General features: G+C 40.9%; 1 protein-coding gene across 2 annotated transcripts; it reads right to left on the bottom strand.

Annotated features, from left to right (window-relative positions):
- Nucleotides 1-1,279: 1,279 nt before the first annotated feature.
- On the bottom strand, nt 1,280-25,634 carry LOC141906875 (E3 ubiquitin-protein ligase CBL-B-like). 2 transcript variants are annotated; one of them, XM_074796323.1, is made up of 12 exons: nt 24,823-25,634; nt 23,466-23,612; nt 16,702-16,833; nt 11,587-11,724; nt 8,625-8,844; nt 7,998-8,162; nt 6,051-6,110; nt 4,740-4,873; nt 3,954-3,998; nt 2,447-2,532; nt 2,083-2,341; nt 1,280-1,508 (listed from the first exon to the last, which is right to left on the bottom strand). In XM_074796323.1, the coding sequence occupies exons 1-12, from the start codon at nt 25,455-25,457 to the stop codon at nt 1,280-1,282; spliced, it is 2,250 nt and encodes a 749-aa protein (XP_074652424.1). In that variant the 5' UTR covers nt 25,458-25,634. The 2 variants fall into 2 exon arrangements, with proteins under 2 accessions (XP_074652424.1, XP_074652425.1); XM_074796324.1 differs by lacking the exon at nt 3,954-3,998.
- Nucleotides 25,635-26,144: the final 510 nt, after the last annotated feature.

Below are 26,144 nucleotides of genomic sequence, written 5' to 3'. Positions count from 1 at the left end.
GTCGAATGAGAAATCCTTCCAACCGGTTCTTCGAGACGACGAAAAAGATTCGGTTCTCTCGCCTAGTGCCAAAACCGAACAGCAGCCAGACCGAAGCCAGGAATCAACGAAACAGCGCATGCGTTTGTGACAAATGAAACGTCTTGTTTTTTTTCTTGAGTCATACGCTTTATCAATATCAACAACTAGATGAATCATGAAAAAGTACAGATCCTAACAGTCTACAACTTTTGTAAACATTGTTACTCAGACCTGACTACCTCGGTATCTACCATTCAGTAGTAGTTTTCACCACAATTCCACGTCTAAAATTGCATTTCAATTGAAAATGAACTAGAAATCAATCTGATTTTGAGCATACTCTGATGTTCTCATCAGTCTGGGGTCAGTTCCACAGTCACGGCTTAGACCTAAGCCCAGTCTAGGACCATTTCAGTCCTATAGTGAATCTAACAACTTAAGACCAGTCTTAAAGATTTTAGACCACTTTCAGACTTAAGCGGCGGCTGCGCTACTGGTCAGCCGGTTACTAAAACTAAGATAAGTCACTTCAGGACGACCCCTAGCCTGGCTTCGGGTTCGGGCCACGACGAGAATCTTTTTCCATCCTTTCGCTACAGTACGCTACTTATACTCGATTAAAATGATACCTAATAAAGACGGGTAAATTAATAAAGATCATAGATATATATATATATATATATATATATATATATATATATATATATATATATATATATATATATATATGTATATATATATATATATATATATATATATATATATATATATATATATATATATATATATATATATATACAGTAGGCTCCGCTCCAGTCGGACCAATCGGAGATAACCGTTTCACTCGCGCGTCTGTCCAAATACTTTTCCGATCCTGCAGGGCTGCCAACCTCACAGAAGTGCTATCGGTAATGAATCGAATTACTTTTTTCATTAACATTTCATCGAAATAAAAGTTCTGAATTAATCAGTAATCAACGTTGAGACGCTCAGTAACGTATATTTCATATTTCCGTATACGCGTCTAAAAAACAAAAATCAAATTCAGCATATCTCGTTACGAAATAGTAACGAATACCGAAAATCAAGACCAGCCGACAGCTCTGTATATCATCGTCGAGTCATCTGGAGCGATTTTCATGGCGCTCGAAACGACGCGCCGGTATACTGTATATAATCTATTACATACGTTTATATATATATTTATATATATATATATATATATATATATATATATATAATATCGTACAACCGATTATTAGCTACGCGGCACGAACTCGCGTAGAATGTCTCGGGCCATTTTCAGGTTGTTCTGCGCGATTGTCAACGCTCGGATCGCCGCGCGTCTGTCGTGACCGTCGGCGACGAGTTCGTCGATGTACGCCTGCGATATTCCGTCCGACGTGACGACGACGACGTTCTCCTTGTTCGTCATTTCTTTCAGCCCGCGTGGCGATGGCGTCTGCTGCATCATATCAGGTCTTAATCTGAAAACGAAATCGAAAATTATGACGAAACCATTCTTAAGAGTCTACCAATGTTATGGTAAACGTTTAATTAGGCCATCCCAAAGTAATTATCTGTTTGCCGTAACACCGACACAACTTTTCAGGATGAGACGGTAGGTAGGTAGAAATATTTTTTTGCAAAATTTTAGGGCCAAAAAACAAATTTATCACCTTTTTTTATATGGAAACAATATCAAAAATAAAATTCATTTCAATGAATCCCCCCAAAAAAGTTTTACTCAGTACCTTTGAAATCGGGTCGGTCGGGTTATGGCAAACAGACCATTATTTTGGTATGGCCTTAGCTACAAAGTTTGTTTTCTATTTTTCAACTTTGTCAGTGGCAACATCACTGAGAAAAGCTGTAGGTGACTCAGAAACTCCGAAATGCTTGTGCATTAGTTCCCAGTGCATTTTGGATATCAAGGGCCAATAGCTAAATGATAAAAGATGACTTTTTGAATTTCGACCCTGTTACTCAGTTATGAGATCATCTTAGAGCTCTATTATTATCTATATGATGAAATATAGTATATGATCGTTCATACTGTACCTTGGTTTTGGTTCGGGACAAACTAGATTATTCAGGCTGCTCGTCGGTGTCATGCTCGACTTTGGTCGTTGTTGCGGCAATGGCGGCGGAAAATCGTAGTCGCTCGGCACGCGGTGACGCGGCGCCGCGACCGGCGTGTCCGACTTGGCGCTGCCGCCCGAACTGTCGTCGGTGTCGAAGTCGATCAGACTGTTCGACGCGGCGTTGTATTTCACCTCGACGCCGTTCAACGAATACGACGAGGTCGTCGGCGTCAAATCTGAAAAAAAAGGAAATATGCAACAAGACGACGACGATTAGATTTGACGCCGTTAGTCGCTAACCGGAATTTCCGAGCGCTCGAATTGAATTTAAAATCACTTACCACCTTCTAAACGATTGATTCTCTCTGGTACCTGAGGAGGCGACGGGCATTCTTCGTCGGATGGTGGAGTTGGTGGCAACACCCGTCTGAATATAAGCAAAGTAGGGCCCTTAAGTACTAAATTGTCTGCATTGATGGTAGAATAGCTAAATCAAACGCGGAGAGAGAACATAATTACTTTCTCAGCCGTAAAAGAAGCTGCATTGTGCCTTCATCGATTATACAAAGGCCTTTGATACAATACCGAGAAGAGCACCATGGCATACATTAATTTCAACGGGTGTAACTGGTAATGTACTCCAAGTGATTAAGAATATATATTCTCATATTAAGTCAGTAGTAAAGGCCAATGGGCTAAATTCAGAATACTTTGACAGCAACACTGGACAACGTCCAGGTGAAAAATTATCTCCAGTGCTCTTTGCCATATATAACAATCTATAACTTGAAGATTATTTGTATCTAGACGGATGCCAAAGTATTGATTTAGTAGATGGCAACGCCAATATGTAGCTGAAGTTATTAGTCCTATTGTACGCTGATGACGCTATTTTACTGGCTGATAGCGTCGATAACCTGCAGCGTTTGCTCAACTCTGCTTCAAAATATCACAAGCTATGGAAATCATTCATCAATGTTGAAAAGACAAAATGGTGTTTGAAAAAAGATGAGCACGGCGTCAGCCTACCTTTTTCATAGACGGTAACCAAATTGAAGTGGTCTAAGATTTTGGGTACCTTGGGGTTATCTTTAATTATAATGGCTCATTCACGAAATGTAGAAAAAGTGCATGCTAAGAAAAGCCTTTTCTTTGAATCAAAAAAAGTAAAGGAACAATTGTTAGACTTAGACATTGCATTCCAGTTCTTCGATTGGAAGACTGTACCAACATTAATTAACACTTGAATCAGAAGTCTGGGGATATGAAAATTTGCAATGTATAGAACGATCTCCTTTTCTGTAAGTAGGCTGAAAAAGTCAACTCCTAATGTCATGGTTTATGGTGAAACAGGACGTTTCTCAATGTAAATTAGTATAAAGTAAAAGAAATCAAGTTTGAAAAATCGTTTGTTAAAACAATTTTAGAAAACTGCGGGCTTGCCGATTTATGGATTAGCCAAAATTTTTCAATTGTTGACTTTCTCAGCAACCTTTGCGAGATCAGTTTATACAAAAGTGGCATGCAGACATAAGTTCTTCTCCCAAAAGCTCAACATACCGATTGCTTAAATCGGATTGGGGGCAAGAACGTTACTTTTCTTTCTACCGATTCGACAACTAACTACTATTTGTCAATTTAAAAGCCTGTTCACAACCTACCAATAGAAACTGGTCGAAATATCAATACTATAAGGAAATGTGATCAATGCGACAGTAATCGTATCGGTGATGAATTTGCTTTTATTCTTGAGTGTGATGCCTTTAAACTATCTTTACTAGAAAAAAACTCATCTTTAAACAGTCCTTTTCCATTCAACATGCAAACATCGTATGAAAATGTACTAACATTAAAGCTGCTTTGTTTTTTGTTTTCATACTGTACTGTACTATACTGTATTAATGGAAATTATCATCTGTGCTCATTGTATAATTATACGAGGAACAATCAATATATTTCGATATTTCAATTTCAATGTACTTTGATTTCGAAAGTCAAACCCCTGTTTCGCTCCCAGCAGGTGTGGGGGGGTTCATAAGGGACACCAAATCAAAACAAATCAAACGAAATCTATGGATCAAATAAATAACGCGGACGATCCCTATTCTAATATCAATAAATGGACTATGCGTCTATTTCAACTTGACTTGAGGGCTATCAGGTGGCCTAGCTCAGTCATTTTTTGTCTTAATAAGACCAGAATGGGCCGGCAGTTGACCTTAAACATCGCTTTCTAATCCATTCTTCACTGTACTGAAGGATTGCAAAAAACTCTGCATCAAAATGGTTTGAATGACGAAAAGTGACTCCATGATTTGAAAGTTAAACAATATGTTTCTATGCCTGCCAACTGAAGTTTGGTATATAGGCATGGAAACATTGTAAAACTATCAAATAATGGAGTCACTTTTCTCTTCTCAACCCCTTTCAATGAAGACTTTTTGGATATCCGTCAATAGAGTTTAAAATGGATTAAAATCAATGTTTTAGGTCAACTACAAGTCCTTTCTGGTCCTAATAAGACATCTATCAGGTATGTACTATCACAACTGACCGAGCTAGGCCACCTGATGTGCTCTCAAGTCAAATCGAAAATAAACATTACAGTCAACTACAAAATTGAACCGTACGTACCTGGGTAGTCTGGGCGACGTGTGAGGAGATGACGAAGGTGAACCGCGACGAGGCGGCACAGGCGGCGGTGGATCACGTCGAGTTGTCGTCGGCGATATGCCCGGGGACGCGAACGGAGAACGCGACACGGCCGTCTGAAAAACAAACAGAAAAACAAAAAAAATTAATACGAATGCAACAATCCACAGTTATACGACGTAATTCAAAATCTGTCGCCAGTCTCATCCGAAAGGGGACATGACAGCTGTCACCAGAATCGGTCTTACAGGAGTACTCAGTTAACATGATTGATAGACTGAGTATTCCAGGTTTAATGAGCAGAACCCGCAGTTGATGATCATCTGTAATAGATGCTATATAAATGAAATTCCTGAGTCCTAATGGGTTAAAAAAATTCAATCAATCTCCGTATATAATTATGTGTCAACTGACCCCGCCCGTTTCAGTAATCATAAGAAAAACGACAATTCGAAGATTTTAGCTTTCATTGCGTATGAAAAATAGTGCAAATATGAATCGATATGCAGAGTAAAACTATTTTCCCGCGAGTGATGAAGTCAATGATGATAGCGATGATAAGAATGATTTCCAATGTCAAATATGTGGGAAAGGAAACCTTATCAACAGGGTTCGTAGTGGTAAGGCTGAGGTTTAAGATAAGAACTTTTAACCCTTTCGGTGCATCTACATCTACATCGCAGTGCCGTGTATAAATAGGTGATAGATCTTGCTGGTACACCGCATCGTGCTGTATTCATGTTATTAGTAATTAGTTTTCTATCTCTATTGAAAGATGGCAGCACCTGTCAAACATAGTGAAATTTTAGTCACTTACGATACACTGTACCACAGTGTAGACGGTGGAATTTTTTTGAATTTTCAAATCATCTCCAGCACTTTCGGATATCAATAAGTCAGCACTGAAAGGGATGACTAATTAATGCCCTAAAGTGCGGGAGATAATGTGAAAATTTTTGAAAAATTCCGTTCCAGTGCATCGACTAACAGGCATCCACTATAATGTGTCTACGCCGCAGAGCAGTGTATCATTAGTTACTTATATCTAACTGTGTTTGACAGGTGCTGCCATCTTTCATTGGAGGTAAAAACTTTTACCAATTACATCAATACACCGCCGTGCGGTGTACTAGCAAAGTCAATTACCGATTTATACACCGCACTGAAAGGATTTAGAAACTCACTCTACGAACTCTGTTAAAAGGACTGAGGGAGATGAACGACGCAGCAGAGGGTTACAGCAACGACGAACCCCGACGCGTGAGGCACAGGTTAAGAACGCGCGATGCTCACCTTTTCACTGAGAGCGAGTTGATGTAACCCAATACCAGACGAAACCCACTGACCGTGCTCCTGAAAAACACACACACACACTGGTAGATCAGAGAAAAGACGCTTGGCGTTCACAGGCAGCGATCGCGTTTGATTCGCAAGAACTCGCATCACTATTTCGTGAGTTATATATATATATATATATATATATATATTATACAGCATTACCCGCTTAATTTCGGATCATTTGGGAACGACAAAGTCCATCCACAGTTTAAAAGAAATCCGCATCGAACATTACATTTTAAATACATTTACGTGTATGGATGGACGATAAATACTATTGAGATTTGGTAAAAATTTGGATTCAACCGATCCAGATTAAACGGGTTCCACTCGTTATAGGCCTACATGTATATATAGAACCCACTAAAATATATAAGTCGGCTACGTAAAACCCACTATATACAAATCTGAAAGTTTGAAAAACCAAATTCCTCGAGGATCCAGAGTCAAAAACCAAAATGAAACTTTTCAGTTTGTTTTTCAACTTTTAGATATGTATATAATGCGTTCTATATATATATATATATATATAGAAATTATCCATCCACCAAATCCAAGTGTGGTTATTCTACGATGGTGCAAGTTACACATAGTTTTGGGCTGGTTGCTCAGAAGTTTGTTAAAGATAACCAGCGGATAAATACTGTAGTAACTATGAACTTTCGAATGTCACTACATCAACTATCCACTGGTTAACTCTCACCAACTTTTGAGCAACTGGCCCGAGTGATAAGTATTGCAAATTTGAAGTGAACTTATTTCGGCTTGAAGGGCCTAGAATTTCAGGGGCCAAGAGGCAAGACTCCGCTTGCTTTGATCTCGCCTGACCGATATATATTTTCTCAGAGGCTTGCAAATTTCAGGGCAGTCAATCATATATGAATTGGAATAGGAAAATTTCAAACATTTTGTCTGGAATATGTGATATAGACTGGCAAGTGGAATAGACTGTATTTCTAGATGGATCGACTGCATACTGGAATATTCTTATCAGCCCAAGATCAAATGAACCCACATTTACGTGGCAAGTGGAATACTGTATTTCTAGATGGATCGACTGCATACTGGAATATTCTTATCAACCCAAGATCAAATGAACCCACATTTACGTGCGTTATTTGGATTTCAAATTCTAACATTCAATGATTTTGGCCAAAACAATATCCGTGAGATAAAAAATGCCCATTTTTCAAAATAATGCCTTTTTGGCAGAGGGTCTTTTTTCGATTTTTTATCCAACAAAATTGTGCCCGTTATTTGATAAAATACCCTTACATATGAGAGGCAATTAAAATTACGAATCTCGCAAGACCCTCGTGGATCCGCAGATTTGAATCACTTGGGGGTGCATCCGCCCTCGGCAAGGATTCGAACCAGCTTCATGCGACTTGGCCATGTCACAAATTCCTGTGTAACAAGGCCCAGCGCGCAGCTACATACTTGAAGCGCAGAAATCACATTCTATTGTAACTCGGGTTATTCTATTCATAGCCATTCGTGAATCTGCCCAAGCGTCACAGGTAACCTGATTGGCATTGTACGTGCGCAGGTATATACAGGGGCGGAATCACGGGGCGTTCTCGGGGGTCTGGACCCCTACCTTCCCACTGAGGCTGCCCTTTTCATCAAGAGACAGTTGAAGCCTGCAAATTTGACAAATTTGATCCCGCTAGTGGCCGCTGACATGGCTGCTCTATCCGAAAAATGCTTTCTCATTTCTTCTGGATCCGCGGCCTTCAAATTTTCCGCGACCTGCCCCAGAATTATTCCCCAATTACCCAGGACTATCAGGCAGGGTTTTGTGTAGTGGCGGAGTCTCGATGCCATCAGGCGCAAACGCCTGCCAAGTGAGGATGTGCGAGGTGTTTTTATAAGTTACACGAGGTTTATGTAAATGCGTACCTCGAACGGGTCGTCGTCGTCGAAGTCTTGTTGATCTCTCATGTGCCGTTGTCCGACCTCGCTGTCGCGCGCATGCATTCGCGTCGGATCGAACGGGTCGACGATCACCTGTTCGGTGCCTTTTATCTCCGCGCGACAAAAGGGACAGCCGACACCTTCAGAGTCCTACAAAGATATGATACACATGTAGTACACGTCGTGTAATATAAACGTGTCCGAGATTTTCGAACTTTCAACTTCAATCGCCCGATTTAATCTTTACACACTTTTCGATACGGGACCACTCATTCAAAAGTTGACCCGATTATCCAGTTGACTATGAAGTTGAAATATTCTGAATTGCTGGTCATTATCTGTCTTATGCTCAGCTTGAACCAATCCCTGGACCCAGTAAACAGTGCAGATGATAAAGGATTTACGCAAGATGAACTGAACATATGAAGAAACTAATTTTGTGTTGGCCTTGCTAAAACACATGTATTGCGACCCTACGATGTCCTCCCAAACCCAGGTTCGACAGAAGCATCGCTTCTTTTTATTTGCTATAAAATCATTCCCTATCTCATCAGTTAATTCCCAAACATTTATCAATTCATAAGACAGGGGATGTCAGAAGCGGATGTTTACCTGCCAGCTGGTCAAACACGGCGTACACAGTAAATGTCCGCACGGTTCGATGCGAATGTCCTTGTCGTTTTCGGCGCAGATTTTGCACAGCTGAAACGTCGAGCCCATCTCGCAGTAGAGCTCGTATTGTTCTTGCGTGACGCGGATGTGATCCTCAGGCACGTCATAGACGAGGTTGCTCAAATCGGGATTGATCGCTCGGCCGTCTGGGTTCAAATAGCTGAAAGTAGATGCGTAGAAAGTAGATGATATTACGTTCCATCTCAAGGTAGTTTTCACGTCAAGTTCGTATTGTATATCTCGCGAAGAACTCGTGTATTCGAAAAAATATATACGGTAGACTCTATAGCACGCCGATACTGACAAAGACTGTCGGCAAAAATGTTGGGACGTGGCTGCAGCTGTTATGGCGCTTCCCAACTGCCAGGTATTCGCATACCTAGCACAATTAATTGGTCTCGCGAAATCTGAGGCAACCGGCATCTACTGTATACACAGATTTCGGTGTTCTCCACAGTGGACAGTGATTCGACATCGAATATAACGGTCTACTTAATAATTAACTAGATATTTACCTGGAGTTAAATGAGCCCTAAAAAGAGTATTGTAATAATCTTTCTTATAAGTGTGGAATTAACCGAATTTAACAATTACGTTCTTCGATCTAAAAACAAAACATTTTGTAAATTCGACCTCCGATCACACAACTATAATATGTACTTCGATTTCCGATTTCAAAATCAAACCCACTGTTTCGCTCCCAGCAGGTGTGGTGGGTCTGTAAGGGACACTCGATACGAACAAAAATGAAACGAAATTTACCAACCAAATAAATAACAGGGTCAATCCCTATTTTAAGATTTTTAAAAATCAGCTCTATTAAGTAGGAGCCACGACCCCCGTCATCTTTGGCAATTCGTCAGACTACGAGTGTTCTGAACGAACGCCCCCGACCGTTGGCAAGTATCCTTGTTAGTGGCGGAATAATCTCGATCTTTCACGGAATTGAACTTCTCACCTTCTCCATAGGCAAACAAAACTGAACGCCACAGCGGCGAAACTAGCGTCAGTTGATAAAGGCGAGTTAAGGTTACATTCTCGGAAACCATGAAAAGACCAGCTCTGTCTTCACGCGTGTGGTTTACGAATGATATAGATCAAGACTAAGATTAGCTTTCGACGGCAGGGGCAGCAATTCAAAAGATGCGATTTATGGTAAGCCATGAACGAGATTTTAATGATAATCACGGCTGAGCGAGGGCTATGACTAACGAATTATTTTCAGCAACGTTTCATCGAAATATAAAAGAAAACGTTCAAATTAATCCGTAATCAACAGTAAGACCCTCAGTAACATCTTTCATATTTCTGTGTGCACTGAACATAACGAATTTGTTTTTCTCGTTATAAAATAGCAACGAATACTGAAAATCAGGAACTGTAAGCAGCTACAATGGCTTGATTTAAGATTTGGATGGTGTGTAAGGTACGAAAGCCGAGCCACCGAGCTGAACGCTAAGCCAATGGACATGGCAATTACAATTCATTAATTGGTTGGAATTCTTCGAAATGCTCATCGAGAAGTTCATTTCGAACATATTTTGGTACCCATATTGGAAATTATAAATAAGGGGTCAGGGGCTGGTTGCACAGTCTAAGACCAACTTAGTTCTATAGCCAACTTAAGACAACAACTTAAGACAACAACTTAAGACAACAACTTAAGACAACAACTTAAGATTTGAGACCACTTTTGGACTTGAGCCTCGACTAAGCTCCCAGCCAATGAAGCCAAGCATTCTGATGATTAGGATAATTTGGCATTTTAAAGGTTTTAGACATAAGTTAATCGGATCTGAATCCAAAAGTAGGAGAAATGGAATGTCGCACAGCTAGATAGCTTGAGTAACTTAAGTGCAGCTGGAAGATGGTCACTTGCCAAAAGAGGAATCCTCCATTTCCACGGTACACAGTACCATATTACTGTGCCGGTCATTGAGAAATACACGTTAACCATATAGATGACCATATCTAATAGTCGTGATCGCACAGAGACGATTTGGCACGGATCAGGTCCGAGCCAAATTCGGCCCGTGCCTAATTAGAGAGCGCGTTCACACACAAACCACTCACTCGATACTAAACAATGCTTAAACAAACCGAAGCGAGCCATTTCCGGAACCGGTTACAATTCCAGCGCCACTTATGTGAAGCTAAAAATCCGGAAAATAAGTGGGGGGGTCTCGGGGCCCTCCCCCAGAAAAATTTTTGAAATTAGAACGCCAGGAGATGCGTTCTGGCGCAATACGCGTTATAGGCCTCACTTTCATTACCGGAAGTGTGTATCAATTTTCACGTCTGTCAATTAAAATCCAATGAAAATCTGTCGCTTCAAACTTTCAGTAAGCATTTTCTCAAAGGTTATACACTCACTAACTCCAAGATATGTCAATAACAACAATGTGTATAGATCATTTTTTCAAATAGCGATTGGTTCCGTCAAATACACCTCATATATAAATCAGAGCCAAAAACAAACGAAGCGTCAGTCGAATTCGATCGTCGCGTCATCTTGGTTTAATCGTGTACTGCGGGGTTGTTGCCACTACGTGGCAGCACAATACGGCTTTTTCGAACCCTCTACGGAGCCGTTACGTTTTGATGTTTAGGGTCCAATCCCGAATTGATTTTATTTTTTTCGCGCTGTTTTCTTTTGTGGTTATTTGACTTCTCCCGAAAATCCGGAAATGAAATTGGATTTTTTAAAAATCCGGAATTCCGGAGAAGTGGCAACTCTGCAATTCACAAGCAACAATCACGCCTATGCTCAAATTTGGCACGGGCCTGGTCCAACATTTTTCATCGGGCCAAAGAGGCACAGCCCCCCCCCCCATCTGGGCAAAAAACACGTATCTATAATACACGCCGGCCGAGCCCCGGCAAATAAATCTAAAATACTCACAACCCTTCTCGTTGTCCGTCTAACAGCGCCTGACATAACGACTTGTTCTGAGGAATCGTCTGCAAAATTTGTCCGTCCGTCGTCACGTAGCCGATCGCCCATTGTCCTAAACGCGTACAACTCAATCGGAAAACGTAGCTGCAAAAAAACCAGGAGAGAGCATTTTGATTAAATTAAGATCGATAGGATTTTCAGTAATCGGAATAAGCAACAAAAATATGTGGATCAAAAAGAGTAACCTTCATCAGTATGGCCGCTATTATTCGGCTTGTTTTCCCCCTGACATACACGTTGTTTTCGCTGAATAGATCCATGAAGAGTCCACTGAATTAACACAGTCAAATACATAGATGGAAACTGTTTGATTTTTTACGCCATCTAGCGATCTCAATAAATTCCCCTGATTTTTAGCTTTTCAGTTTTTACAAAATTCCCTGACTATTCCGCAAAGTTTTTTTAAGAACAGAAATTTCTCCTACTTTTCCCTATCATTTCCAGGTAAGTTCACCCTTAACGAGCGCCGATAAGAAGGGAGATGGTGTGCAGAGGTTATCATATAGGACGCACCAACGTGCCAGAAAAATATTCCGCAGGCTTTTCGCGTGTGAATAGTAAATTGTGATTTCATTCAGAAAAATTTTCAAGAGCTGAACCACGTTGATCTACGTTGGTATGTTATATACGTACGTACCGCGCGGACCCAAAAACTTTTTAACCAGGTCTATGTCCGAGACTTTGTCCGACACACATTCAATGGAAAATAAGCTATAGGCGACAACGGTTTTCGGGCTCAGGCTCAAAACGAATAAAATAATCAGCATTAGTTCCCACTGCACTTTGGATATGTTGTATCGAGGGCCAATAGCTAAATTTTGTCAAGACAACTTTTTGAATTTCGACCCCGTTCCTCAGTTCTAAGATCATCTTCAAGGTCATGTGTTTATAGTGGCTAGTTCCGCCGCTAGGTGGCACACTCGGCCACACTTTCTAAATATTGTATACTTTGTATAAGTCTCCCTCCATGTACCATAGAAATGGTTGGAGTGTAAATAAAATCCTAATCCTAATCCTAATCATTGCACCACACAACTAGACCCCTACACTAACATTGTACCCAAGTTTCATCAAGATCGATCCAATATTAACAAAGCTAAGTACCGGTGGTGGCTGAAAGACAGACACTCAAACAGTATGAGAATAAGGGTCACTCGGAAGCCCGAGAGCCAGTATATATTTTCATAAAGCATAGGTTTCCCCAGGTTTTTTAAAAAGGGACCAGGGTGGTCGAATTTCTCTTTAAAGGGGCCAAATCCATGAGATCGATATAATATCTATATCCTACTAAGTTCATAGAGGTTTAAGCTGTAGTCCCTGCAATGTAATTCTAAATCGCAACTGTTCTGTCATGAAGTGGAAAATTACCGTAATTCATGGTAAAATTTCTTTTCTCATTCTTAGAACAGCAATATGGCAAAAAAGGTGGTTATTTGGACATAAAATGTCAATTCTTCTTCATATGACACCGAGCTAAGAAAGAATTACATCGCAAATTTTTGAAACACCATCGCATATATTTCATGCCGTACATTTAACGCGCGTAGTAGAACAGTGTAGTAATAAATCCTAGGAAGTACGATATATATATATATAGTAATTCATAAAACACGAACGTAATTTTCGGCGTGATATAATGAACATGAACTGACCTCCGAGGCCGAATTACGACAGCAGCGCGGCGGCGGAGGCGGCTGGTGCGCAGTCACCGTTATTCAGATACAATATATATATATATATATATATATATATATATAAAATAGACCACGAGAGAGTTGTTGATTATTAGGTTGTATATTCATTATAAGTACACACAAATGCACGGTGTGCTGTTGATTTCTGTATAACTCTGTCACCAGCAGCAGCAGCAGCACCAGCTACTCCTGCTGCTGGTGACAAGGTCGCAAGAGATCCATTCCGTACGAATCGAGAACCGGGTCGGATCTTACGCGACCTTATGTTGGGCTTCGTACGTATACAGAGAATCCGACGCTAATAAAACGAGAAAGATGAGGTTCAATAAGTTTCATTCCTGAAGACGAGGGACCATTATGTATACAGTCTAAACGTCGAATCAATTAACTATTAACTTGAAGGAAACTTTTCGCGCTTCCATCTTTCTCGTTTAATCACCGCGGGATTCTACAAAGGAACCTCGTTACAACGTCCGCGGACAAAACGATTTATCGGTTATATCAGGCTATATCATTTCAACACGGTCCCCCTCCCCTCCAAAGTTTGTTGTAATGAGGTTCCATTGTGTATATATAGGCTATATCATGACAACACAGAATCAGCTTTCACCGGCTTCACTCCGTTCTAAATTGGCCCGTGCCCCGAACGGATCATTCAATAACCCGAGCCGCGATTTGACGCCGATGGAAATTGTCAGCTTGGTGGAGTGGTGTGGCCGAGCGGTTAGAGCTTTCGGCTCTGGGAAGCCAGGTTGTGGGTTCGAACCCCGTACATTGCCGTAGTGTCCTCGGACAAGACACTTATCCTCATTGCCTCTCTCCACCCAGGAGTAAATGGGTACCTGGCCTGATAGGACTCCTGAGCGCTTGTTAGCAGCTAGGTGTTACTTCTCCCCAGGGAGAGATGACTGATACATGTTAGAGTATAAAATTGGCCGGGGTAATAATACCGAAAAATGTAAAGCGCTCTGAGCAGCCTGGCTGGATTAAGCTCTATATAAGACACATATCATTATTATTATTATTATTATTATTATTAGCTTTCGAAAAACTTAGAACATCATGTTGATCGGTCTTTTTTTTGGTCAATCTTAACTCGGGGCAGAAGAACTGAATTTAGAACACGTCGTACAGATTTATCTTTCCAGAATTTTAGGGGCTTTTTAGGGGGTGTTAACCTAAATCGTAAGGGCCCATTGTAAAAATCTGCTATACCTCCACCTAACTTAAAACCCATTCAAAGGAATTAATAGCCTGCTATTTGGATTATGTTTCACATATAGCATCATATTCAAAATTGATCATAAATTCTTTTAACAGCCATGATTTCCAGAATTTTCAGGGTATTTTACGGACCCGAGGTACAGAATTTTAGGGTACTTCTCCCCCCCCAAAAAAAGGAATACCAGATTTTTAGGGGCTGTAGGAACCATGTTCAAACCGGCAAGCAGTAGAACTAAATTGGGCATAAAAATCGTAAGCTTTTTTTAATATCTTCTTTGTAATTGGCTTATTGATTGGTAAAAACGGGGGTGGGAGAACTACCGGCTTAATAGTATCAGCAGAAAAATCGCAAACTACAATCGCGGAATTCTTTTTAAAAAAAAAACATTTCTATTAAGTACCAGCATCATTTCTATGCGGCGATCATTTCAAATCATGGCGCTTTGCCAAAAATTAAGCAGGATATGTGAGGAGGCGAGAGAGTGCGTCAACTTCCCGATTAACGCGTCGCGGGGGTTTCCAATTGAATTCTCGAAACCGATGATCGAGCAATGTCTTTCTAATTTTCACACACGCGCTCGCGCCCACATTTTTCCAGTTAAACGTAACGCGATAATACGGATAGGGATAGAGATCGACGCCGTCGTCGTCGGAAACCGGAATGAGAACAAAAAAGATTAATCCAAGAAAATATTACAACACGCACGCGGGGGCGAAACGCTACGCGCGAGTCAACCGACAATGGCAACCTCCTCGGCGCGCGCGAAGAACGACGCGACGACGATGATGAAATACGACTCGATACGACGGATGATAATGTCAATAACGCGCGTAACGTCAGGGCCGGTTTTCCGAGGGTCTGACTCTTTTCGTAGGGCAAGTTTGAAAGAAACAAGGTGTTTACCAGGTTTCCTCTTATATTCTAATTGCTCCCCCCCCCCGAATATTTTCTGACTTCGCACGCTGTTTTCCCTGACTTGATCTGCTAAGAATCCGACCAATAGTCAAATACTTAAGATCAGGGGCCGATTTAAAGGGTGGTCTCGGGGTTCCGAACCCCTGCCTTCGTCAAGACGAAGATCGGTGAAACCTGTAAATTTGACACTCATCCGAAAAATAACTAACACCAGGCTTTGGAATCCGAAGCCTAAGAATGCGACCAACTAACATATAGTCAAATACTTAAGTTCCGAACCCGTGCCTTTCCCATTGGAGTTGCCCATTTCGTCAAGACAAAGATCGATAAAACCTGAAAATTTGACACTCATCCTCTCGGAAAAATAACAAACACCAGGTTTCGGAATCTGAAGCTTATGCTGCCCTGTTATATATCTGCAAAATGCCTAAGTCATTTCACCAGGACCCCTGCCTTCCGAATTTCCTAGAGCCGCCCCTTAAAATCTAGACGGAAACAGTTTGATCGCGCGTAATTTGGTGAGAGCAATTTCATCAAATTTCCCCAACTTTTCAACTTTTTTTCTACTATTGTCTGACTTTTTTTCCCAGGCCACCCTGATTTATACGGCATTACACCAGTAGAGCACTGGAGATGATAGGCTTATTAAAAGAGATGCGACCTAGTACCATTTCAGCTACGTTGCACAGAAACTACTAGGAATTTTTACGTTTTTTTTCTCAAAATGGTGCCCTTTCTTTGAATTTCTTAGAAAAATTTGAGAGAATCCCTTTTTCAAAATCCTGCCATTGACAGAAAATGCTCGGCTTGGTCAATTTTCACGGTTAAGGTCTTCTTTTATATTACTTGGAGTAAATATTTTTTCGGGAAAATTTCAAAATTAAATTTTTTTACTGTAGCAGACATTTTTTTGATGCAAGACAACGAGAATCATGAATTTTTTCCACATGAAATTTTCGAGACTTGGAGAATTTTTTTTTTCATAAGTTAGAAAAATTGTATCATTTCCGATTCGAATAATGGTAGAAACCCAAATTTTTGCAAATGATTAGAAATATTAAATTAACGCAAATTAAAATTAACGCAAAAATATCAAGAAAAAAAAATTATTTTGGACTGAAAAGTTATTGTTTTTTTTAATAATAAATGTTGCGGAATTTTCACGGGCAGCCGACCCGCACTCCCGAGTTATTCCAAGCTGCGCAAAAATCTACGCGCTACACTTACCTGCCGGGTTTATTGATGTATTTGGAAAGTCGCGCTTTCACTTCGTCGTACGTGAGGAAGGCTACGTATCCGGGATGGGTGACGGCCAGTACATTCCAGTTACGCAATAGATTTGACCACGGCTGAAACAATCTGCAACGAGAAAATGACGACGACGAGCTATAATTGTAATCTATGCACGACCTATACCGGGTGGCCACTTGACTTTTGACTCGCTTGTTTGATATTGAGCAACGGATAATTTTTGTGTGGGCAGCAGCTGGAGACACCAAGCGACAAGCAACTCATCAACTAGCCGATGAGTGAGCGAATAATTACCATTTTAGAGTTCAGAAGTTTTACGTCCCAACTGCTAGTAACAAACAGTGCAACACTAGTGGGTCATAAGAAATGGCCAGGGCCTTTTTATAGGTTGTTATGGCTCACAACCTAAGTTAGCAGAGCTTAGTCCATGTACGTGTCTCGACAGCCAATGCAGGAGATGGTTTCGAACTAGGGACCTCTCGGTTCCCAGTATTCCTTTACTCTATACAAACTGCGCTAACTGCACAGGACAATCATGTGATACTTCCAAATACGGCACCACCGGAGGCAGTAGCGCGGCCATCTTGAAGAGTCACATGAAACAGATGTTTGCCGGTAAAGATGATCGCCTCGCGTGCGCCAGGCTTGCGCCAGGCTTTAGTCTTACAAGAAGCGATCCCTTCTTGAGGAAAAAAGACACAGTGAGCCCCACGATTTATCTCACAGCATCCACATTGTTCGGAAATGCGTACATTCTGAAAGACTAAAAAAGCGGAAAAATGGGAAATTCTCATCTACGTAACTTTGCAGCTTTTTCATTTCCCTCCATCTTGAATTTTCGTATTTGTATTACTTTGTACGATTATTATAATTCAAAAATGGAAAAATAAAATTATTATTATTATTATTATTGGATACGGCGTACGGGACGCGATATCGTTTTTAATGTAAGAACCTGTAACACATCTCGGAAGATCGACGGTTAACGAACCCCTTATTTCAGTTTCATTTTCAAAACATCGCGTTACTTTTCGTGCCCGCGTTTCCATCAAATTTTGTCGCGAAAATACCAGCATATGTATCCGAATGATATCAGGAAGTTTACATCACGCGCGCGAGTGATAATCACTAATACTAATACGAGTTCTGACATAATAAAAAAAATTCATACGAATGATGATATAATTCATTGCACTTTGCGCTAGTAATAGACGCTCATTCGATACGCGATATACCAGGGTTAAACGTTGAAAAAAGAAAACGATCGACGATAGAATCAAATATAGCGGCAAAGCGGCGATTAGGGGTTTTTTCAAGTATCTTCCAATCCTCTATATACAGGTCTAATGTAGGAAGTTTTTGATTCATCCCGATATACATAATATCGGTTACATATAGATAAGATAAATTTCATTTATCCTGATACAAACAAACATTTCCAAACACAGCTATAATTTTCATCATCAATTCTTGGCTTATTTTTTGCGCTCGTTAAACACCTATAGCATTCAAATTTGGGTCTAGGTGGATCATTTGTACAGTAACGAGTATTTTTGACTTGCTCTTTCATGGATATGTGCAAAACGTATCTGTGAATCCCCAGACTAAAGCGGGCCACACGCTAGCTTCCAATCTGCCACAAGTACCCTGTGTAATTTTCGGACAATTTTGGAAGTTTGCGGCTATGACGCCGATATCTCTAACATGATAGTTGTTTTTGATGCGGCGCGGCAAGTCCGCCTGAGTGTTAGCCTAATTCTACGTCAGCGCCGCAGAATTTAGCCGGTTTTAGTTTCAATCCTAATAGATAAATTGACCGATTGACCACCACATAGTTGTTGTTGAGGCGGCGTAGTTGTTGTTGAGGCGGCTTTGACGCTAGCCTGCAGCCCGCTTAAAGTCGTCGTTTGGGCGAGTCGTCAACACAACGATGATCGCCCCAGTAATGATGGCTTGGTCCCGTTCGACCATAGACGCAAAAAAACTTCTCCATATGCGGGCCAGGTTCGAGGTAATAATAATGAAAATTCTGACAAAGTTATAGTTTGTTATGAGACTAGGCATATCATCCCCCCATCCCCCCGGAACAATTCAAGATCATAAAACTTAGCCAATAATACATTTAACCCGCTGGGTATTAGGTTTTTTCGGTTTTGTTTTTTATTGCAAACCGTCAAGGATCTTTATCTCGCTTTTTCCGGCACGCGGTCTGGGATGACGATAATAATGAAGACCCTCGAGATTTTTTCGTCGCGGCCTTCATTACACGGTATTCGGATTACCCAAACAAACAAACTTCAAACCGATCCTTTTCTTATTATCATACCGAAATGTCATACATCTTCACCGGCCGCCGAGGGAGCTAATCAGCGAATTACTTCTTCAATTTATGAAGTCAATTTAGCGGTTGATGATCGTCGAGATGATCGTGTTTTATTAGGCGAAGAAAAAGAACCGAAGTTCCATAGCGTTATTCGAGAACTAAAATTTCTCAAAGTCAGTACAATGTTAAATGATTTGCGTAATCGTTCTCTGTCTCCTAGCTGGGTTCTTCCGGGTTTTTCTGAATTTCTTTTTCCATACAACAGATAATAGATTTTCTACATACCCCTACCGTTACACGTCACCGACCTAAAACCGAAGTAAATGCTTTATTCGGACTGCCCAGATTTCTCCGAAATTTAGTAAAATCCGAATTATGAATGCAAGGTTAACTGGACCGAATATTTCATCCGAATTATGCGAAAATATTGAAAAGATTGAAAAATCTGAATTAAGCGACTAGTTCTACTGCAAGTGCCAGTTATCAATACCATCGACAAAGCATTTTTATCACGTTTGCTATCAAATACGTGTTAAGACATAATTAGGCATCCTAAAATACGAAAGAGAAGGAAAATCCTATTTTGAGACCATTTTCTGACTTTTCGTACCTTTTCCATATAGCCATCGAGAAAAAAAAAACACAATTTCCATAGCTTTACCACAGGGCCTGGACAAAATTCCCAACTTCTAAAACAACCCAAAACACGTGGGAGAACCCCGTCCAAGGTTGAGAGACCTTACTGTTTTTTTCCGTAATTTCGCACTTCGTTTTTTTTTGCATTTTGATATCTGTTTGTTTATATATATATATACATATATATATATATATATATATATATATATATATATATATATGCCCACGTATATTCTATGACGAATACAAAACCGGATCGACGGATAATTCATAATAATGATATACCCACCCGTTTTGTGGTTTAAATTGAAATGAAAAAAAAAACAAACCAAAGCTTTTTTTTATAACCGTACGCATAAGGGCCTACACCCGAAACCGCTTTTGACTATGTTACTCCTATATTACTCTTGTACTCTGCATAAAGTGACCCATTGTTAGACTACGGATCACCTTAAAAATATCGACGAAAAACAAAAATCGAGAAATCTTTATTTCGAGACTAATTTCTGATTTTCAATACCTCTTCCATGATAGCTGTGGAGAAAAAAAAATTAAATTTCTATAGCTTTTCGACAGGGCCTGGAAAAGAAATTCCCATTTGTTGTACCCTACATAAGAACATGAATTATCATCATAATTAGTATTATTTCGAAAAACCCGTAAGAACCCCGACACCATCCCAACCAGCGTTATATCATCAAAATTGCGAATAAAAAAAAAAAAGAAAAGAAAAAAAAAATGTTCAAACTGTTTCCGCAAACGACGACGTTTTTTGGTTTCATCGTCTTCTTCAACGACGGCGACGAAACAGGAAAAACTAACTCCGCGCGCCGGGAGACACTCCCGGCGTGTCGCCATCGTCAATTTATAATCTAATCTACGACATATTTACCTCCAAGACTATAAATTAACAACGCTTATCAGAAAGGAAATACGATACAAGGAAATACGATCTGCGAACCCGGAGATTTTAAAAATAATATTAAGGAGCGTTCAAGAGAAGTGTTTTATGAATTTCGTTGGATCGGTGTGTCATATACTACATGCGTGGATTTCAGAACAGGCGCTGCCAGTGTTCTCCGATGCTGGAATTTCAAGGGGGCTGCATTGTGACGCCGCGGCTCCTGAAGTAGAGGCTTTCTCGACCCCCCCCAAAATACAGAAAAGCTCGACCTAGTGCACTGGAACGAACCGAGCGTCGAAGGTCTTTCCCGCGTACAATGATCAGCGCGTAAATGGAACACCCCGTTTCTAACAGTACGCGCTTATATCCCGTAATGAGTGACACAGTGGTCGTGTCCTACTACCAAAAAAGGGCGTAAATCAATCGGATGACTACCCATTAGTAATATCGATTCTCAGCCTCAGACAGACGAGAGTGGGTGGTCCAAATTACGCGCTGGTTCTTTATAAAAGGCAAAACCGCCAGCCGTTGAATCACAACTGCCATTTACATAGCGCAGGTATCCCAACCAGAGACAGTTCAAATGCGCTCCAAATTTGGTATTAATACCCCCTGCCTATAACTCCATCTATCAGTCATCTCTCCTTGGGGAGAAGTAGCATCGGAGCGGCTACAAGGCGCTCAGGAGTCATCTATCAGACCCGGTACCCATTCACTCCCGGGCGATAGAGGCAATGAAGATGAGTGTCTTGCCCGAGGGCACTATCGTAATGTGCGGGGTTTGTAATAATGTACTGGAGTTGGAAAGTTAATCTTTTTCATGAAATCGAAAAATGACGCCACCGACTATCACACAGTAGTAGTTGTAAGGGGCCAGATTAGATTATATATTATGAAAAAAAGAAAGAAAGAAGAAAGCCAGCTCATGACTACTTAATGTGCAACCTCATTAAATATGACACACTACAAAGAAATACTCGACTGAAAAGGACTTTCTTCGCAGACGAGGCAAATCCAGTTTTCAATCGAATTAAAAAAACTTCCCAAGGGAAACGTTCGCTAGCCTATAGCCTCGATGATCGTCGTTGATAAAAATTTCGCCACGTGCTTTACGGTAACATAACTAGGGTCTCTCCGCGGAGCACGTCACGTTTAAGCTTCTTTGTATTTGATCTTAACATAGGAATTTTGTGCCTGTCATTCATCAAATTGGTAGATTTCATTTGATGCGTTATGATTCGGTGTCCCTTACAAACCCATCGCACCCGGCCGAAGCAAAACAGGACGAGGGGGGTTGATTGAAATCAGAAATCGAAGTACAGATGTAGTTGTGTGATTAGTGGTTGGAATTACAGAAGATTCTTTAGCCTATATTTTTTTTATCTTACGATAGAGATTGTCCCTGTTAGCCTATCTATTTAAGTAGATTTTGTTTGATATTATGATTTGTTGTCCCTAAAAAACCCACAACACCTACCAGGAACGAAACAGGGGGTTTGACTTTGAAACTGAAAATCGAAGTAAAAAAATATATATTCAATTGAGTATTTTCCCCCAAAAGTGCTGAGCATAAATTGGGCTATTTTGGGTCTGTTCAAATATGCCCTAATTAAATACTAAAGAATAGCCAAATCCAAGAATTGTTGGTGTATCCTATAGGGGACCTGAAGCAAATCTAATGTGCAAAAGTGATATTGTTGTATTAGATGGAAATCATGCTGGAAATCATCGTAATAAATGGGTTTCATCTTTATCGGAATCGTATTAACAAGGTTCATATGTATTATCGAACCTAGCTTTAAAAAGATAGAGTATAAGCAAAGCTTTTTTAAGGTAAACATGAAAATTTTCCGATCGTTTTTAGCATATTGCCGCCCTCGTCCTAATCTCAATGAATAACACCGTACAAAACTTCGTGAGCACTTTCTGAAATTTCTACGGAAAGTAAGCGCTTTTAAAGGGATGCCTTACAAAATTTTAAACACTTATTTAAGTGCTTTGGAGACTCGCTACGAACCCTGCTATTCAACCCACTGTGTAGGTAGCCTAGTTGGATCCTCCCTCGCCACAAGCGGAATCCTTATTGATTGCCAACGGTGACTGCAGTCCTAATTACCTTTCGTTTAGATTTTTACCCCTCCTACACAAACTCATATTGATCTTTACTACCGTTCATTAACTGCCTCGATCTCTTATTATTGTCGTTCATTGAATTTGGAAATAATGGACAACCTCGGCCCGGTTCCAAAATTCTGAGTTGAAATTGGACTCTTTCAAAGAGTTAAAGCATCGAACATGAAATGAATTAAACTCAAGAGTCGTCTCTTAAACTCACGAATATGGAATCGAGCGCGGGACTGATAATTCTTAACCATTTCAGTGCATCTACACCGCAGTGCGGTGTATAAATCGGTGATGAACTTTGCTCGTACACTACACCACGGTGTATCGCTGTTATTTAAGTCATTATTTTTTTTCTATCCATATTGAAAGGTGGCAGCATCAGTCAAACACAGTAAAATATTAGCGACTAATGGTACACCGCACCACGGTGTAGATGCAGCGCCCGTAATACAACACAGTGGGACGAAATTTCTAAAAATTTTCAAATTATCGACAGTACTTCGGAATCCGGTTCCACAGTTGTTAGTTATAGCTATGAGCAATCATCTCATTGAGATAATCGCTCATAGGTTAGAGTTAACTCTGAGTTAAAATCTGTTCATTTCCGATGTTTTAACTCTCGAGTCAAATTCATCTCAGAACTGTGACACTGAATCCAGGGTATTAGTTAGTCAGCGCCGAAAGGGTTGATAAAATCTGAGAAGAATGATGTCCCGATCGCCTCGACAACACATGAACGAAGTCGTTACGTACCTGGTGAAAACGTCGAATTCAAAACACGAGATATAATCGTTGCACGTCAAATCGATTGTCGACTTCAGGGCCATCGCTTCCAACGGCGAGCTGATCTTGTGAGTCTCGTTCAACGTCACCCGGAAAAACTTCCACGGAACGATCGTCCTGAAATCACGAAAATTGAAACGAAACGTCAGAGAGAAAACATGCCTTCGCCAACCGGTGGATCCTCGCTTAGGGCCACAAGCGGAATCCTCCGTTGCTGCAGTCTGACCGCGCGGTCCTCGTTATTGGTTTCTAGGAATTGATAGAGCATCGACGGATCGTCGAGGGGCATGCTCCCAAATGCAAGCACAGTAGAACCACAGGCACTCGATCGATAATGGATAAATATCTAGTAATTCACCAGAGATATCTTATTCTTACATCAATCATCCGCCATGTTCTATAATGAATTTTCCCATAATGCTACGGGCGCCCCTTGTCTATTTATACTATACAGAAAGGCAGGAAACGCTTCTATCTCCGTAATACTTAAATCTACCCGCAAATACGTGGACAACTGACGCCAGTAATCATTTGGGGGTAGATTTAAGTATCACAAAGATAGGAGCGTTTCCTGCCTTTCAGTATAGTGTACATAGATGAGGGCTGCGCATTGGACCATGGGTAAAACGTTATGAATACATCATGGATAATGAAGATGGCGTCGGCGAACAAGGTGGATTTTATATCGTAGATTTGGTAAATTCAATCATTTTCAACACACCAACGAGGTCGAAGCCCATATTCTAGTGCCCGTGATAGAACCCGCTTAATTCGGATCATTTGTGACCAAAATAATTCATCCAGCTTATGAGAAAACCAGATTTAAAGTCAATCACTGCAAATAATGTCCAGCAGGGGCCAGTTGTTCAAAAGTTGGTTAGAGTTGACCAGTGGATAGTTGACATAGTGACAATTAGAAGTCCATTGTTACTTTGGTATTTATACGCTGGTTATCTTTGACCAACATTTGAGCAACTGGCCCCAGGGGCTGGTTGCACGGTCATGGCTTAGACTTAAAGACCAGTCTAACAACAACTTAAGACCAGTCTTAAGATTTAAGACCACTTTTGGACTTAAGACTTACGACTGTGCAACTGGTTAGTCTTTTTTTTGGCTATCCTCTAATTACAACGTAAAATGGATACTGCGTATTAAGACCTATCCGAGGTATGCATTCAAATACTTTTTTAAGTGAAACAGCCCAAAAAGATTAATGTCACACGAAAATATCTAGACATTCCAACAAAATCCATATTAATCGGGTTTGACCATTGTATCCTCATAGCCGGCGGCGAATTTCGTTTTAAAAGCACGGGACACTACTTACTTCTCGCCGAACGACTTTTTCCACCAGTCTGACGCGTCGCCTTTCGTGATGCGGAACGTGTCGCCGGCGAACGCGCCGTTCGGAAATATCGCCTTCAACTCGGCGAGCATGTGCGAGAACACGAGCGACAATTTCGTCAGGTTGCGCCGGTAGTGCGACGACTCCTCGAACATTTTCTCCTTGCCGTCTTTGAACAGTTTGATCGTTTTTTTACACTTGTTCATTAGGTTTTCGATGAATATGCGAAAGTACTCGCACTCGTTCAACACGTGCAAACGGTCCTCGTATTTGTAGTAGATGAACTTCAAGTGTTGGTACGTGTCGGGCAGAATGTCGAGGATGAACGGCGGACTGTTTTTCAAGTTCATCTTCGGGTGCTGGCAAAGTTTGACGACTTTGTCCATCAGCTTCCACGATTTTTCGATCGTTTTTTTGTCGACAATTAATTTCGGTGGCGACACCGCGTCGGCAATCGCGCCGTGTATCCGACTGATCAGGCCGCCTAATTTGGCGGGCTGTTGCCGGTTCGTTTTCACTTGATGAGAACCACCGCTAGCCATTTTAGTGCTACTCGTAGTAGTCGTAGAGCCTGCAGCTTGATTCCCCCACCTCGGAGCCGGATAAGACCGCCACATTCCAGGCCCTCGCTCACCACAACAACAGCTGCTGCTCCGCCGTCGAGATTGTCGTTAATTCTACATGCCCGTGCGCACTCTGCTGATTAATCGCGGACATGTCTCGGACGGCAGAATCTTTCATTTGAAATGATGTCAATTTTTTTTTCAGGTGACAGCCAGCAGCTCGTCGATAAATATACGATTCCTCGAATTCTCGAGTAGGCAAAAATTAGCCGGAATTGTATGATAAAATAGTAACCGACCGACGAAAGAAGAATTACGCAAAAATTGCTAGTTCTAAAAAAAACGTATCTTTTGATAAGTTATTTCACATTTACTTAAAATTATTTTACAAAACGTATCGGTATTCTTATCAAGAAATTCGTAAACTCTAAGAAAATTAGACGCTTTTTACTACGTCGTTCCGGATTCGGATTTGAATTTAGACGACCGCTGGGTCGAGAACCGGCGCTCAGAACTCCGCGCAATGTTCGCCGTGCGCGTAGCCTTGATAAAGGAGTGTCGTCGGCACCGGAAGCGTCCGTAATCCGAGACTACATTCGGTATAGACTGGTTGCCTGTCGAATTCTGCGCCACCTACATTCGCAGTTCTGAAGAAGACAGGCAACCAGTCTACAATCAGCACGGTGCAAAACGACTTTAAAAAACTTCTATGCTTTAAATAAATACAAACATTGAAGAAGA

Source organism: Tubulanus polymorphus, chromosome 6 (genome assembly GCF_964204645.1).
Source record: "Tubulanus polymorphus chromosome 6, tnTubPoly1.2, whole genome shotgun sequence".
Lineage (NCBI taxonomy): Eukaryota > Metazoa > Nemertea > Palaeonemertea > Tubulaniformes > Tubulanidae > Tubulanus > Tubulanus polymorphus.
This window is presented reverse-complemented; position numbering and strand designations above follow the sequence as displayed.